Consider the following 15548-nt stretch of genomic DNA (forward strand, 5'->3'; position numbering starts at 1 on the left):
CTATTTATTGGTGGGTTGTAAGCCAGGTAACTGGCCAGAGATTGAGTCCCTTTCAGGGCTACCATGACTAATGGGCATCCTTGAGCCTTTAGGAACTGCTGAACTGTGCATAAACATGTGTGTGTGTGTGTGTGTGTGTGTGTGTGTGTGTGAGAGAGAGAGAGAGAGAATGAGGATGAATTACTTTGCTGGGGACTTGTGAAACAGCAAATTCTGTTTCACTTAAATGTGTTGTGTGTCTAGTAGGATGATTTTGCCATGTATGTCCGGTACCAGCAACCAGATTGATTTTATGTCATTCAGGAGAGTTGATTTTTCTCTCTACCTTATTTTACCAAAAACTTAAATATAAATTTCAAAGTCTCAGTTTTCTTAATCATCCATGGCATACTTGCTGTTTTATTCTGTTTGTGTTTTTAGTATTGCTCTCATGAGAAGTTTGGTACACAGCCAGTTTCTAAATAGCTGGTAGAGATGAGGCTCTGTGCCTCATGTGCCTGGGTCACAGAGGTCAAGGAGGGCACAAAGGCCATGGTTGCCAGTGATAAACCACAAAGCCAAAATGGCAAAAAAGAGTGGGCCTGTGTGAGACGCCCAGCAACCGAATGCGGTTGTGGGTAGGCTATGGTTTGTGGCTCCTCTGCACACCAGTTTCTCCAGGGCCGCTCCTTCTTCAGGCAGAGGAATCATCTCCTACTTAAAGGGGCTGACAGATGCGAAGGTGGCTCAGTCTTCCAGACGGTCGCCATGAGGAGAAAGTGCCTTAGAGGAAATCTGGGTGCACGTTTATAAAATGAATGTGTCCTGCTCCCCCCGGTCTCGTTCCTCTGCTGGGTAAGTTGCTCCTAGGAGACGGTGGGTATCCAGGAGACTGGCCAGTGCCCCAAGGGCGGAGGGCGGCATTCCTGCCCCCACTGGTCTCGAGGTGAGTCACTCCAGAGCCAGCCCTGAGAACCCGCCAGGCTCTGTATCTTTGCCCACCTTCACGCTCTTGGAATCCTCGCTCATAAGAGAGCACACACAGCCACAGGGCCATAGTGTTTTACACTCTTAATTGCCTCTCTTATATCAGTAAGGCTTTGTGTGTCACAAATAAGAGCGTGTGTCAATTAAAAGTGCGCTAACTCGGATGTACGAATGAGAGCCTTTATTCTGTAGGCACTTGGCACTTTACACACATCATCTCATTGTCCCTCTCTTTCTCGCCGACTTCCAAGAAACAAGGAGGTGGGACAGTGTCCTCATTCTCCACGCAAGAGGTGAAGGGCGTCCCAGGACTCGCGCACGGCCTGAGCAGGAGAAGCACTGTGGGTATGGCCTCGGTTGAGCTCCAGTAAATGTGATCTTAATCGAAGAACACTGTTGCAGAAGCAGCAAAGCAGTACCCCGAGTCGTAGGTGGAGTTCATAACAGATTTAGCTGTAGTTTCCATTCCATGCTTTCAAGTCGAGGCAGGCGGTAAGGTCGTAAGCACTGAGAAAGGAACCCGGGAGACGAGAGCCACCTTGGGCTTTGCCCACGTCATCATTCCCATCTTTCAGCAGAGCAGGTGAGGGCCTTGACGTTTGCTTCTAGAGAGCAGGGAACCCGAGGTGTTGGAGGTTCCCAGGGTCCTGTATCCTACAGGAGTCCATAAAACGTACTCAACCCTGGGCAAGTGTCCACCAGTGGATTAGTAGGAGGGGCTCCAGGGCTCGCTCTGAGGAGGTGAGGGACGATTCTGTAGATGTGTCTTTGTCCCAGGGGCAGCTGGGAGTCAGGCCCACTCTGTTGTAGGTGGCTGTGTTCCAGGTTGTGCAGAGTTATGAGCAGGGCGTCTCCAGTGCCTTTGTCATTGTAGCCTTTAGAGCACCCAAAAGACAATGTGATGAGAATTTTAATATTCAAGTTATTAATTTTCATTGCAATCTGAGCAAAAAAGCCCCATTTTTTGGTACTTTAACAGCTTTGGTTTCATAATAAACTTCAGTTAACAAAAAATAGAATTGATACACAAAAACTCAGTTTTGGGTTTTTTTAATAGATTCATTCATAAATTACATTCTTGAATGTAAGAGATACTTAAATGCCAATGTGTTAATGAGTTTGTTCACATATTTTGTGTAATGTGGTTATTGTCAGATTTCACCGAATGTGAGAAGAGGAGGACATTTAGTTGTTAAAATAATTTTTTTTTCTGGTTGCTGGACAACAACTCTGGAGGTCTGAGTTTCTGAAATGTTCTGACAGAATTGCCTCAGAAAGTATAGAAGGGAAGGATGCTTTAAGATTCTTCAGTAGCCAGACAAGTAGCAAAGACCTCTGGGTTGCTGCCTGTGTGTGTAAGATGTTTCTGCCCCTGGGCACCTGAGTTCTATTTTAAAATGGCAAGCAAGTGACTTACTGTTACAGCGGGAGTAAACACATCAGTACTGTTTTCGGCACAGCTGGACTGCGTGTGTACACACTGAAGCATTCACTGGGGGAGGCTTGCTAGCATGCTTGTTCAGCTAAGGTTTGCCTCTAAGTATGGACTTTTGTGAAGAGTTCTGATTTTGCTAACAGTTTACTTTGAATAAGCTTTTTTTTTTAATGGTAGAGAACCATCTTGGAGGGAAATCATTTTTGTCACCAGGTACTTTTACCTCTTCATGAATTGCTGATCCTCGTTTATCTAAAGAGGTGCCCTTTGGGGGAGCACAGCCACCCATCTTACATGGAACCCTAACACAGAATTCATTTTACAAGAAAGCAAAACATGTTCGCCAAAGCTTTGCCTGAACAACTTTCATTTCTTTCCTGGTGCCTCTTTTCCCAAATACTCCATTCTGATTTGTCTTTTACCTTACATGAAATCCTTACCCTCAGTTCTTACTGAGGTTCCCAAAGTGTTGTCTGAATTACATTAGCAAGATGCTTCTAAGAAGAAAAAGAAAAAGAGGTTCTGTATTAAAATTAGTGTAAGGAACAATGCAATCTACACCTCTCTCCTCCAGGCTTACCATGTCCATCTGTTGACACTGCCGGGCGCATTCCAGCCAGGGTACATTGGCACCACCCAGCTCTCTCTGGAGGTTTCTCACAACCAGCTACTTCCTGTCATTTATTTATTTTTAAGATTTATTTATTTAGGGGCCGGTGCTGTGGAGCAGCAGGTTAATGCCCTGGCCTGAAGTGCCAGCATCCAATATGGACGTCGGTTCGAGACCTGGCTGCTCTACTTCCAATCCAACTCTACTATGGCCTGGGAAAGCAGTAGAAGATGGCCCAAGTCCTTGGGCCCCCGCACCCACATGGGAGACCCGGAAGAAGCTCCTGGGTCCTGGCTTCAGATTGGCACAGCTCCGGCTGTTGCGGCCAATTGGGGAGTGAACCAGAGGATGGAAGACCTTTCTCTCTCTCTCTCTCTCTCTCTCTGGTTCTCTCTCTCTCTCTCTGCCTCTCCTCTCTCTGTACAACTCTGACTTTCAAATAAATAAATAAATAAATCTTTAAAAAAAAGATTTATTTATTTGGAAGGCATAGTGACAGAGGAAGAGATAGAGAGAAAGAAACCTTCCATCCTCTGGTTCACTCCCCAGATGATGGCAACGAGGCTGGGCCAGGCGAAAGTCAGGAGCCTTTTACTCCCTGTGGGTCTCCCACATGGATGGCAGGCATCCATGCACTTAGGCCACCTGCTGCTTTCTCAGACACATTAGCAGGGAGCTGGATCGGGACCAGAGCAGCCAGGCCTCGAACCAGCATTCTGATACAGGATGCTGGCATTGCAGGCTGCAGTTTAACCCCACTTCCTGTTGTTTAGATCTCACTTTGGTGTCCCCTCCGAGGTTTGGTTGCACAAAGCAAGCCGTCCATTGATATTCCCATCACTTCCCAGCACTTAACACCTTTTTGTATGTCCTTCCTCCCGTTCTTTCTCTCTGCCTGTCCACTGTAGAATATAATTTTTTGTGAGTACTGTTATGTCATTTCATTGAGCATTGTATTCCCAGCACCTAGGACAGAGTTGAGCCCTGAAAAAGGCACTCCGTAAGGATTCTTTGCATGTTCTTAGAAACTCTGGTCAAGAATCCTTGGCATGTTTGTCAACTCCTTGCCCTCTTTCATTCTGTTGCACCCATCTAATCTCGTGTCTGCCATTCACTTCCATGCTGGGTATCTTGTGTTGGCCTCTCGAGAGGAGCTCCCACTAGGCCAGGTGCTGTTCTCAGTGTTTAATACATGGGTGCATGCTATTTCCTTGGTGCTCCTATGAGATACACGCTATCTACCGCCCACACTTTACAGCACAGGAAATCGAGGTGCATAATCGTTAGGTGACCCGTGGAAGCCACACAGCCTGGCGGGTCTCCCTCCTGTGCCTGATTCATGCAGAGCCTGAATTCCTTCCTCTTCTGTCTCTGCTTGGCTGCTTCCTCGTCATTTCACGGTGGCTGTCTTAGCCTTGTCTTCCTACCTGGAGTCATCTGCAGTCACTCGAACCAGCATTGTTCTCTTTTTCATTCTTATTGCACCTAAAATGAGCCTTGTCCCTCATGTACTCCCAGCTTGGTTACTGACCTTTAGGATTTGGTTGGCTTTGCCATCTTACATGAAGGCAGCACTGAGACTATAATAATGACCTTTGTTTTGTAATTTTTTAATTGTACACAAAATTTCTTACACACAGTACAAGTCCATGGTGCCGTCAGGCTGTCCAGTCACTTACCTTACAAACCGTTTTTTTCTAAGCTTATTAGAATTTTTATTGCTGTACTGGCTGACACTGTACCTAGCTAGATAGTCAGTAATACTTTTGCAATAGCTACTAGACATTTCTGTAAACTTCCTAGTGATTTTTACTGCAGTGCTGATTGTTCAGACCCAGAAAATACTAGTACCTTGAATTTTGTAAGTAAAAGAAAATGTCTTTAGAAAAGGTTGAAACAGGGATTAATAAATATTTTTACAGTGCTGGTAATCTGCCTATGTTTAGGAAACTGACCTACTAAAAGAAATGATAAGCATCTTTATTTGGGTCAAAGTATAAACTTTAAAAAAAAGTTTATTTTTATTTATTTGCAAAACAGAGATGACAGGGAGAGGGAGATCTTCCATCTGCTGATATTATTCCCAAATGGCCACAACAGCCAGGGCTGGGCTAGGCTGAGCCAGGAGCCAGGAACTCCAGGAGGGTCTCCCACATGAATGGAAGGAACCCAAGTACTTGGGCCATCCTCTGCTCCCTCCCAGGAGCCTTAGCAACAAGCTGGATCAGAACCAGAGGTGGGACTCCTTCGCACGAGTGTGAGATATGGGCATCCCCGGTGGCGCCACAACACCCACTGCAGAGAGCAGTTGTATTGGTACTGTTTGAAGGAAGAAAACACCTGTGTGGCAGGAGCCGCAACCAAGGAGAGCAGCTTCCTGGGAGGTGTCCCAGAGCAGTTCTGAAAGAATGAACTATGCCGTCCAAGCAGTAGGACTTCTGTAGTACATGGACAGATGCTTACTTGTCTAATGGAATTTGTGGCTGTCTTTAAAAAAAAAAAAACAAAAACCAGTCCTCTACTTGTGTGCAGGTGATCTGTTCTGTGCCTGATAATCCTCCCGTGCCCCCTTTCCTCCTCATTTGCGCTGTGAACACGGCTCTCGTGTAGTCTGTGCTGCAAGGCAGCGATGCCTTCTGTCATCCAAGGCTGCTCATCTTCGCACGCTTGTGCAACGTGCTAGTGTTGCTCAGCCTTAGAGCAGTAGTGGGAACTTGGGTGTTCCCACAGCTGATGCAACAAAGAGCTACCTGTCTTCCATTTTACCTTTCAGGTGACTTCCAAACCGAGCTCCCCGCTTCTCAGGCGGAAGCAGCCAGCGACATAGAACGTGACTTGCAGGACGCTGTGATTTTCACTGGTCCTGAGGCTGACGCTTCACCTGTGGGCTGGCACCAGTTTTCATGACCGAGGAGAGAGAGAGGGTTAGAGAGAGGCCAGAAGTGGAGAAGCACAGCGCATCCATTCACTCATTCCAAAAATAGTATTTGAGTGTCTGTTAATTGTGATTCACAAAAAAGCCATGGTGACAAAGAGACCATTTTTAAAGAACATGTGATAATAATAGAGCATGACAGATGCTAAGAAGAAAATAAATGTGGTACAGTGACTAATTGGGTAGACTTAGGGAGACATTAAACTGAAGACGTTAAGCTTCCATCTGATGGTTCACTCCCCAAATGGCTGCATTATCCTGAGGCTGGCCCAGGCTGAAGGCAGGAGCCTGGAACTCCATCTGGGTCTCCCAGGTGGGTGCAGGGACCCAAGCACTTGGGCCATCCTCTGCTGCTTTTCCAGGCACATCAGCAGGGAGCTGGATCAGAAGGGGAACAACCAGGACTCGAACTGGTGCCCATTTGGGATGCTAGCATCATAGGAAGTAACGCTGCCCCTTAAAGGATTTATGGTACTAAAAATTGAGGTTATAAGTCATAATTCCTACAGCTCCTGCTATCATTCCATCTCAGGTTCGTTGTCCACTTCCCTAAATATCAAGATCAATTCCCAATGAGTAGGATACAATTTAATGTTTGGCTATTTCTTTGACATAAAAAACACAGGATGTCATAAAATTTTTCTTTCATGCTTTTTTCTTTAACATCAAATTCTAGTCTTCAGGGGCAAATAACCTGGGATAGCAGGTTTATCAGGGTATTCGCCAGCATAGGTATCAGAAGACTTGGCTGCAAGTCAATTATATGCACAGTTTATTGACTTAAAAAACAAGCCCAGGTAGGGCAGTTCCATGGTGGGCTTATATTACACAGTGCCCCCAAAACACTATTGGGGGTTCTGCACTACAGCATAGTAGGCTAAGCCTCCGCCTGCTGTGCCAGCATCTCATATTGGCACTGGATCGAGTCCCTGCTGTTCCACTTCCAATCTAGCTCCCTGCTAATGGCCTGGGAAAACACTGGAAGATGGACCAAGTGCTTGGGCCCCTGCACCCGAGTGGGAGACCTGGAAGAAGCTCCTGGCTCCTGGCTTTGGATCTGCTTAGCTCCAGCCATTGCAGCAATTTGGGGAGTAAACCAGCAGAGAGAAGACCTCTTTCTCTCTGTCCCTCCCTCTCTCTCTCTCTCTCTGTCTGTAACTCTGTTTCTCAAATAAATAAATAAATTTTGGGGAAAAAAAAAAAAAACCCAGAATGTTCCTTCCTCCTGGTGTGTTGTCAGTGGTATGTTACAGGTCTCCTCTCACGGCCATGGAGTGGAGACAGCAGCTTCTGGTGTTGGATTTCAGACAGATTGCCCATGAAAGCAGACAGGCCCTTCTTCCTGTGTGTTTCCTTTTACAGATGGTTAAAAAAATGTATTTTGTATTTTTTATTGAGATACAATTTCCAGACCATAACATTCATCCTTTCAAAGCGTACAGTTGAGTGAGTTTGAGATGGGAAATTTTTAACTAGAGCACCTCACCCTTTCACTCCCAGCTCTGCTGCCCCAGTCTCCTTGTCCAGGGCTACATCACATTCCTCCAGCTTAACTCCTCACTGTCCAGAGGATGGCGTTCACCCAGACTGGCTGACATCAGTCATCCCCTGAGTTTGGAGAAAGGGTCACCTTCTGTAAGCACATTGAAGGGTGAACACCCAAAAAAATGAGGAAAAGTTCAGCAAGGAGCACAGGGGTGGTGGAGCAGGGGACATAGGGCTGCTGGGAAGGGCAGGAGCACAGACCTCATGAGTCCCAGATTACACATGAGGGCTGAGCGCCGGGCTGTTCCAGGAGCCTCATATCTGACCGTTTTGTTCCCAGCACTGTTGGCTGATGTGGTGAGAAACTGAGAGTTGGTGAATCCGGTGTTCACATACACCCTTAGCCTTACTGGTGCTTTCTACCATATCAATAAGTCCAAGTAAGCATGTAAGCACTGCTTTTGAATAAATGAATTATGAAGGATCAGAAGACAAGATAAAAGCGTGAAACACAGTATCTTCCAAATCCTTTTAACATTTGTATGTGGTCTATATTTTTCCACCTGTTTATAAGAGATGTTAAGGCAGGTGCCCTCAGCCAAATGCCTAACCCGAGTCAGCATCAGATGGTATGCGTGGGTCAAATCACAAATCTCCTCTTTTCTTCCACTGCTGCCTCCCCAGGATGAAAACAAGCCTTCCCTCTCCTTGGCCCTTGCTAACCATTGAGGCTACTCCCCTAAGCTCGTCTCTAGCTTCCTCTGAAAACTGGTTTCAATTAGTTTCCTGAACTGCTGAAACTGGGTCTCAGGGTTCTTTCCCTGAGAGCTGCAACATCTGGAGCATAAAAAGTGAGAAAGATACACCGTCACATTGAACTGCCTTTGTGTTGGACTTTAAAGTTTGACTGGGATTTCTGTCTGACCACTGACCACAGGGCCTTGTGCTTTTGTCCCACAGGGGATTTCCAAAGAAGGCCGGTAGAACGGCTAGGATAGCCTCCGACGAGGAGATTCAAGGCACGAAGGATGCCGTCATTCAAGACCTGGAACGCAAACTGCGCTTCAAGGAGGACCTCCTGAACAATGGCCAGCCGGTACGGAGAGGAGAGGGACATTCGGGGCCTGGCCTGGGGTCACCAGCCCCTGCATCACGGATCTCTCTGTTCGGGTCCCTACAAAATGCCTGTGCTACCCTTGAATCTCAACATCCTTCTTAGTACGATGCCTGGAGTCTGGAGAAAAGAGAGAGGGAAAGGGCTTCCTCTTCCTTGGTCTTCACTGCTTCCTCCTCTTCGTCAGATCCTCCCTGGGGTGACACAGAGGCAGAGGACTAGGGAAGGGCAGCTGCTAGGGTTGAGAGTGCACACGCAAGCATCGATGGTGCAGGCGTGTACAAACAACACGGGACTCCCCGGGGGGCTGGGCGGGGGCTGGGAGCAGGGAGCAGGCATGCTCTGGGGAGGTGTGTGTATCCACCCAGAAGCAGTGGATTGGAATGAGGGTACCAGAAGGAGAGTCTGGATTCTATGTCATGATACTGCTTCTACACAAAAATTAGCTTTGCTGGAGAATCCACTGCTGAGGTCCAGTGAAATCCTCAGACTGTTATTAGGGACTGACTCAGCCATCGAGAAGCGTAAGGCCTGCTCCACAGTCTAGTTCTAGTTTATCAGAACAGGATAACTGAACTCAAAGGGGAAAACATGCTACAGAATTATAGAGTGTTATAAATAGATCTTACCATATCAGAGTATTTTTTTAAAGATCTATTTATTTATTTATTTGAAAGACAGTTACCGAGAGGGAAAGGCACAGAGAGAGAAGTCTTCTATTCATTTGTTAACTCCCCAAATGGCCACAATGGCCAGGGCTGCACCAGGTGAGGCCAAGAGCTCGGAGCTTCATCTGGGTCTCCCACAAGAGCGCAGGAGCCCAAGGACTTGGGCCACCTTCTGCTGCCTTGCCCAGGCCATTAGCGGGGAGCTGGATTGGAAGTGGAGCAGCCAAGACTTGAAGTAGCACCCATATGGGATGCCAGCACGGCAGGTGGCAGCTTAACCTGCCATACCACAGCACTGGCCCTGACACATCAGAGTATTTTAAGGTGATGGGCAAATCAAGTCTAGCTTATGAGATTTCCCAGAAAAGGGAGAAGAGCCTTTTGTAACTTTGTTATGGAATTATTTCCAGAAAAAAAATTTTGCATGGCACTTAAATACACACAGAAGAAGAAAAGGACTTCTTTGTATAAAATCTCCCTCTCAGACACCTTTTCCAGGGGACAAAGTTCTCAGTGCTCTTTCTGTTTCCCAAGAATGATCATGATCAAGCTTAGAGAACACTGTGGGCAGAGACATGTGTCCTGGAAAAGGTGGAGACCCGAGAAGGGGTGCCGAATGCTATGCACATGATGAGGGCCTCTTCATCGGATGGAGGAAGAGGAAAACTCTAATGAGCTTTGCATTAGTTAGTCATTTTACTGAGCTCACAGGATTTGCATAAAGGGAAAATACTTGTGTCCCTGAACGAAGAGCTTGTCCGTGTAGCTGTCCATCCTCTGGGCGGTTTCCAGGCCTCTGAGAAGGACAGACACTCAGGGGCCTTTCCCAAGCTGGGCGGGGCATCTCTGCCACTCCTGTTTTCTTGTTGGTTTTCTGTTTGAGTATTCCTTTTTTTTTTTTTAAGATTTATTTATTTTACTTGAAAGTGAGAGTTACAGAGAGGCAGAGGCAGAGAGAGAGAGAAGTTTTCCAGCCACCAGTTCACTCCCCAAATGGCCGCAATGGCCAGAGCTGGGCCAATCTGGAACCAGGAACTTCTTCCAGGTCTCCCACGTGGGTGCAGGGGCCCAAGGACTTGGGCCATCTTCTACTGCTTTCCCAGGCCACAAGAGAGCTGGATCAGAAGTGGGACAGCGGCTGGCGCCACAGCTGAATAGGCTAATCCTCCACCTGCAGTGCCGGCACCCCGGGTTCTAGTCCCGGTCAGGGCGCCAGATTCTGTCCCGGTTGCTCCTCTTCCAGTCCAGCTCTCTGCTGTGGCCCGGGAGTGCAGTGGAGGATGGCCCAAGTCCTTGAGCTCTGCACCCACATGGGAGACCAGGAGAAAGCACCTGGCTCCTGGCATCAGATCAGCGCGGTGCGCCAGCCGCAGCGCACCGGCTGCAACGGCTGTTGTGGGGTGAACCAACGGAAAAGCAAGACCTTTTTCTCTGTCTCTCTCTCTCACTGTCCACTCTGCCTGTCAAAAAAAAAAAAAAAAAGTGGAACAGCCGGGACTTGAACCAGCACCCGTGTGATGCCTGGCACTGCAGGCAGTGTCTTTACCCGTTACGCTGCAGCGTTGGCCCCTTGAGTATTCCTGATGAGCTCAGATTCTCTGCTCCAGGTAGTACTCCTGTCAGCTGTTATTTATTCCATCTGATTCTGTGTATTCATATTACCTATTGTGTGTTTTATGTCTCTTTTCTACATGAATTATATATTATGTGTCTAACAGTGAATGACATTCTTCAGTACCATAAGTACCCACATTTGCAAGATTAAAAGAACAAGAAAAGTAAGGTTTCCCTTCGTAGAAACTGGGATTCTCGAAGAACTTTTTCCTAACATATTATTCTCTCAGTTGTTGCTCACTTCTGTAGGTGAGGGCTTGTCTCTCTGCCTATCATGGTAATTTAGAGACAAAACTGATGTAAACTAGGCTTCTAATGGCAGCAGGTGCATTCTGGTGGAGGAACAGATATTGAATTGATGTTTCTAGTTATAAAGGACAATGTGAAAACCACTCCAGACCTCACTTTTGATATTAATACAATTCTCCAAAAACGGTTTGTAAGACAGCAGGTATTTAAATTGCTCTTTGAAAGTTGATGTCACCGATCATTTGTAATAGGTGTGAGAAAAAGTCTGCCTAACAGCGCAGCAGGCTGAGCCACAGCGCGCAGCACCCCAGCTCTGAGCTCTAACTCCTCTGCTCCCCTGCCGCTTCTTCATGAAGTGAAATAATCTGAACTTTGGGATTATTTATCGTTTGGCACTTGACTTATTTCACTTCCTGGTTTCATCTGGGACCAGAACTAGCAATTCCTGGCAACTGTACATTCACCCAACATATTGTCCTGATTAGAAAGTTTCCAGCAGAATTCTCATCTAAATTCAGAAATTTGGAAACTTATGTGAAAGAACTTCTGCCCTTTCTTCAGATTCTGCCTAATAATTCTCTGTTTCTAATCAAGCATGTGTTTGTAAAATGCCGCCGATGGGGCAGAGGGTCTCTGAACCCCACCCCCAGGCCCTCCCTGAGGCCCCTCCCCTACCATTCCAGGGCACTTTAGCAGCAACACTTAAGAGCAGGAAGCACCCCAACCAACAGAACAAAAGCGCTGGCACCTCTTACACCCTAAGAATGACCTAGCAAAAACTGTTTGCGTCTGTTCCAAAGTGCTGCTTGCTGGGTACCAAAACACTGCATGTGCCAGGCCTGGGACCGATAGGGTTGTTTCCGGCAGTGATGCCTCCCGTTCTTTTTCTCTGCTCGCTGACCGGTGGATTCTCCCTTCGAAAGTCTGTCTGCTTTTCTTTGTCAGTCATACAGCTGGCTTGGCAGCTCTGAAGGCTGGAGACGGCTATGACAGTAACGTTTCTTTTAGATCGTGTTTTGCTCTCCATCTCTTCCTCTGTGTTTTTCATTAAGGATAAAGACGTGGCCCACATTTCCCACGTTGATGTCTGCCACGTTGCTTACTTCTCACTTTCAGCGTGTGCTGTGGCAGGTGGCAGGTCTCAAGATTCGTTCTCAGGGCCGGGCGTCGTGGCATTGCAGGTTAAGCTGCCACCTGCATTCCATATGAGCGCCGATTCAAGCCCCTGCTGCTCCACTTCCAATCCAGCTCCCTGCTCATGTGCCTGGGAAAGCAGCAGAAGATGGCCCAAGTGCTTGGGCCCCTGCCAACCATGTGGGAGACCCAGATGGAGTTATTTACTCATGAATTTGGCCTGGCCTAGCCCCAGCCATTGTGACCATTTGGGGAGTGAACCAACAGACGCAAGATGTCTCTTTCTCTCTCTCTCTTTCCCTCTTCTCCCCTGTCCCCCATAACTCTGCCTTTCAAGTAAGTGAATAGATCTTTAAATCTCCCAACTCAGGATTAGGCCAGTAGGAACAGAGGGGAGGGGAGGGGCAGAACAAGTGAAGCGAAGGAAAGGTGGACCCTTGACATCCAGACCTGAGGCTGGAGAGAGACTAGTGACAGGGACCATCAGTCATTGGCTTTTTGCTCTTTTTCGGAAGGCAACATGTAGTTGTGATGTTCTCCTGACCTGGCACTTTGTGTGGCTTCCTTCTTCAGAGGTTGACATACGAGGAGAGAATGGCTCGGCGGCTGCTGGGTGCTGACAGTGCGACCGTCTTCCACGTTCAGGAGCCCGAAGAGGAAAGTGCTAACCAGGTACGATGTGGCTCGGACTCCTTAGGAAAAGAACAGTTGTGCTGTCCGGGCCCTCCCCTCGTATTTCTGTGGACACCATTCTCCAGGTGGATTCTGTGGGACAGTAGAGGGGCAGTAGCGTCAGTCACCTCCTAGCGGCCGTGCACGGAGCTCATACCGTGTGCCAGGCACCGGGCGCAGCGACTGACAGTTATTACTTGTTCTGCGTTTAGCTTCTCATTGAGTGGTTTATTCTCCTTTCAGGCATCTCTCTGTTTTTCCTGTCCCATGCTGTAATGCAAAATAGTTTTATGTAGAGAGAAACATGCTCGTTGAAACTGCCTGAAACAGCTATAACCTTCATAGGCAGGCAAAGGATACACAGTCACATTCTTAATGCACACAGATGTTAATCCAACACTTAGCAAAAGTCTACGTGCTGAAGAGATTGCTTCTTTATCTGTCTTCTCATGTGTAGTTCTAAGCCCTAGTCCATAGAAGACCTGAAATGCTACTTGTGTTCCATCCCACAACCACAAAAAGTGGCTTCCCGATTCGCTGTCAGCGGCTCCCTGAGCTCTCCTGATTCTGTGCGGAGTCTCCAGATGTAGTCGCAGGCTAAAAGGAAGCTTGTACAACAAGCTCCAAGGGCCAGGGAGACTCTCCCCTGTCCCTAGAGAAATGGGCCTGCCTTCAAAGTCTGGAGTTCTTCTCTGTTAAATGTGCCTGCCATGAACATTTGACTTGAAAACTAGAAATCGTGCTGTCTTCTCCTCATTTCTATCGTCAGTGCTCACTTCTCTTTTTCTGCCATTGCAGGGCGCCGGGTCTCCTCCCGCTTCGGTAGGGAGTCCCCTGGACGGTCAAAAGGTTAAGCTTCCCGCCTTTCTCCTCCCGCCCTCTCCGCCGTGTGCTCCCACTCCTCCCTCCGCACCTGCGCCTCTGTCTCCCCTGCCATGTATGAGTGACAAGGGCTCTGACCAGGATCAGTGTTCACTTACAGCAGATGAACATAATTACCGCAGTGTGGTTTTTCTGACCATTTATTTACAAACTGGAATTTAAGTCTGTTATCCATGGATAACGAGAACTTCAAATCTCAAAGAGCTTTCCATTTGTTGTATCTTTCTAGGGGAGTAAAAGTGCTAATTCCCAAGGCGGTTCACTTGATAGTAATTAGACAAAATAAAAACAATTTGTGGTGTATGTTTCCTAGTTTTCTCCCACCATTGTATTTCTTCCTTCTAACCAACAAACTGTTTTAAGGGCTGAGTAACTTCTTTAAGAGAAAGCCAAGTTGAAATGATCTCTTGTTTACTAGTGAATGGGAAATATTTCTTAATGGGCTGCCTTGTCCTTGTACTTGGTAAGCAAGAAGAGCTAGGGTCCACCCTGCCCACTGTAGGATTGCCGACTGGTCCTTTGTTTTCCTTTTGTGTTGTTTTTCTCTCACCAAACTTTGGACTGGACTGTCAGCCCTCTTTTTCTTTTAAAGTGGGAGGTTCCCCACTTTAAAAGAGAAAGAAAAAAAAAAAAACCTGGTGCCATTATTTCCATTATTCATTTGATCAAATTCTATATAGCACCGCAGCTGCGGGCCACATGTACTGCCGGGCGGGGTACAGCCTGCTCCAGTTCTCCCCGACCGGAAGAAAGCAGCACTCCACTCGACTTTATTTTTTGTGAACAGTTTGGGAATCCGTAGCCCTTGCTTTTCTTTGTTCATGTCTTCTCTTCCCACCAACCAAGAGAGGAGAAAAGAAGGGGAAAAAAAAAAAAGCTCACCTTCATTGGTTGCTCTTTCCTTTTTTAGTTTTTTGGATGATGGGATTTGAAGACAATTTGAAAAATCACGTCTACTGGCTTCCAGATGTTTTGTTTTGCTTTATTTGGAATTGCACTGGGCTCAGGCTGTTTCTAAGCTCTATGATAAAATAGTATCACTGAGTGCCTTTCTGTCCAACCCAGGCTCAGGCCGCCAACTTGAACTTTCTGTGTTTGCTGTAGGAATACAAAGTATCCAGCTGTGAGCAGAGACTCATCAGTGAAATAGAGTACCGGCTAGAAAGGTCTCCCGTGGATGAGTCTGGTGACGAAGTGCAGGGCGGGGACGTGCCTGTGGAACACGGAGTGGCCCCGTTCTTCGAGATGAAGCTGAAACATTACAAGATCTTCGAGGGGATGCCTGTAACTTTCACATGTAGAGTGGCCGGAAACCCAAAGCCAAAGGTGAGCTAAGCTGTGGTGGGACTGGGCAATCCACGAGGAGTTCATTCTGGCCCACATCTCTGGGAAGTCCAAGAGCCTGGCACTAGTGAGGGCCTCACACTGCCTCGCCTCATGGCAGAAGGTAGACGGGGTCACGCAGTGATTAATCCATGCAAGTGTCCCCGGTCTCAGCACTGCTGCCCCAGGGAGCAGCACATGAATTCAGAGGGACCCAAGCTGCAGCGGGTCCTATTTTGTGAGGATTTTCCAAGGCTGGCGATGCCTGCATCCCGTATCGAGAGTGCTGGTTGTGAGTCGAAGCTCCTCTGCTTCCAGTGCTGCTTCTTGCTAATGCCCCAGGGAGGCAGCAGATTTGGGCCCAGGTACTTAAATTTCTGCTACCCTAGTAGGAAACCCAGATGGAGTTCCTGGATCTTGGCTTCAGCCTGGCCTAGCCCTAGTTCTGGGCAAAAGTAAAC

The 15548-nt window shown here is 47.5% G+C and overlaps 1 protein-coding gene and 1 long non-coding RNA gene across 9 annotated transcripts in view; one reads left to right on the forward strand and one right to left on the reverse strand.

Moving 5' to 3' along the window:
* PALLD (palladin, cytoskeletal associated protein) overlaps window positions 1-15548 on the forward strand; it is a 458616-nt gene that overhangs the window by 414419 nt on the left and 28649 nt on the right. For 6 of the 8 annotated variants that reach the window (XM_008249670.5, XM_008249661.5, XM_070068274.2 and 3 more), the window contains 4 exons: window positions 8392-8527; window positions 12784-12882; window positions 13681-13731; window positions 14869-15090. In XM_008249670.5, the coding sequence (XP_008247892.4) occupies window positions 8392-8527; window positions 12784-12882; window positions 13681-13731; window positions 14869-15090 (508 nt within the window). The remainder of the gene's footprint in view (window positions 1-8391; window positions 8528-12783; window positions 12883-13680; window positions 13732-14868; window positions 15091-15548) is intronic. The other 2 variants (XM_002709467.6, XM_070068276.2) reach the window with 1 other exon arrangement.
* Window positions 1134-8392, reverse strand: LOC149127759 (uncharacterized). Its single transcript, XR_016228910.1, has 3 exons — window positions 5778-8392; window positions 2842-2898; window positions 1134-1841 (listed from the first exon to the last, which is right to left on the reverse strand). It is a non-coding gene; the product is annotated as an uncharacterized LOC149127759 (long non-coding RNA).

This window comes from Oryctolagus cuniculus, chromosome 2 (genome assembly GCF_051225735.1).
Source record: "Oryctolagus cuniculus isolate XC-2025 breed Fujian yellow rabbit chromosome 2, ASM5122573v1, whole genome shotgun sequence".
Lineage (NCBI taxonomy): Eukaryota > Metazoa > Chordata > Mammalia > Lagomorpha > Leporidae > Oryctolagus > Oryctolagus cuniculus.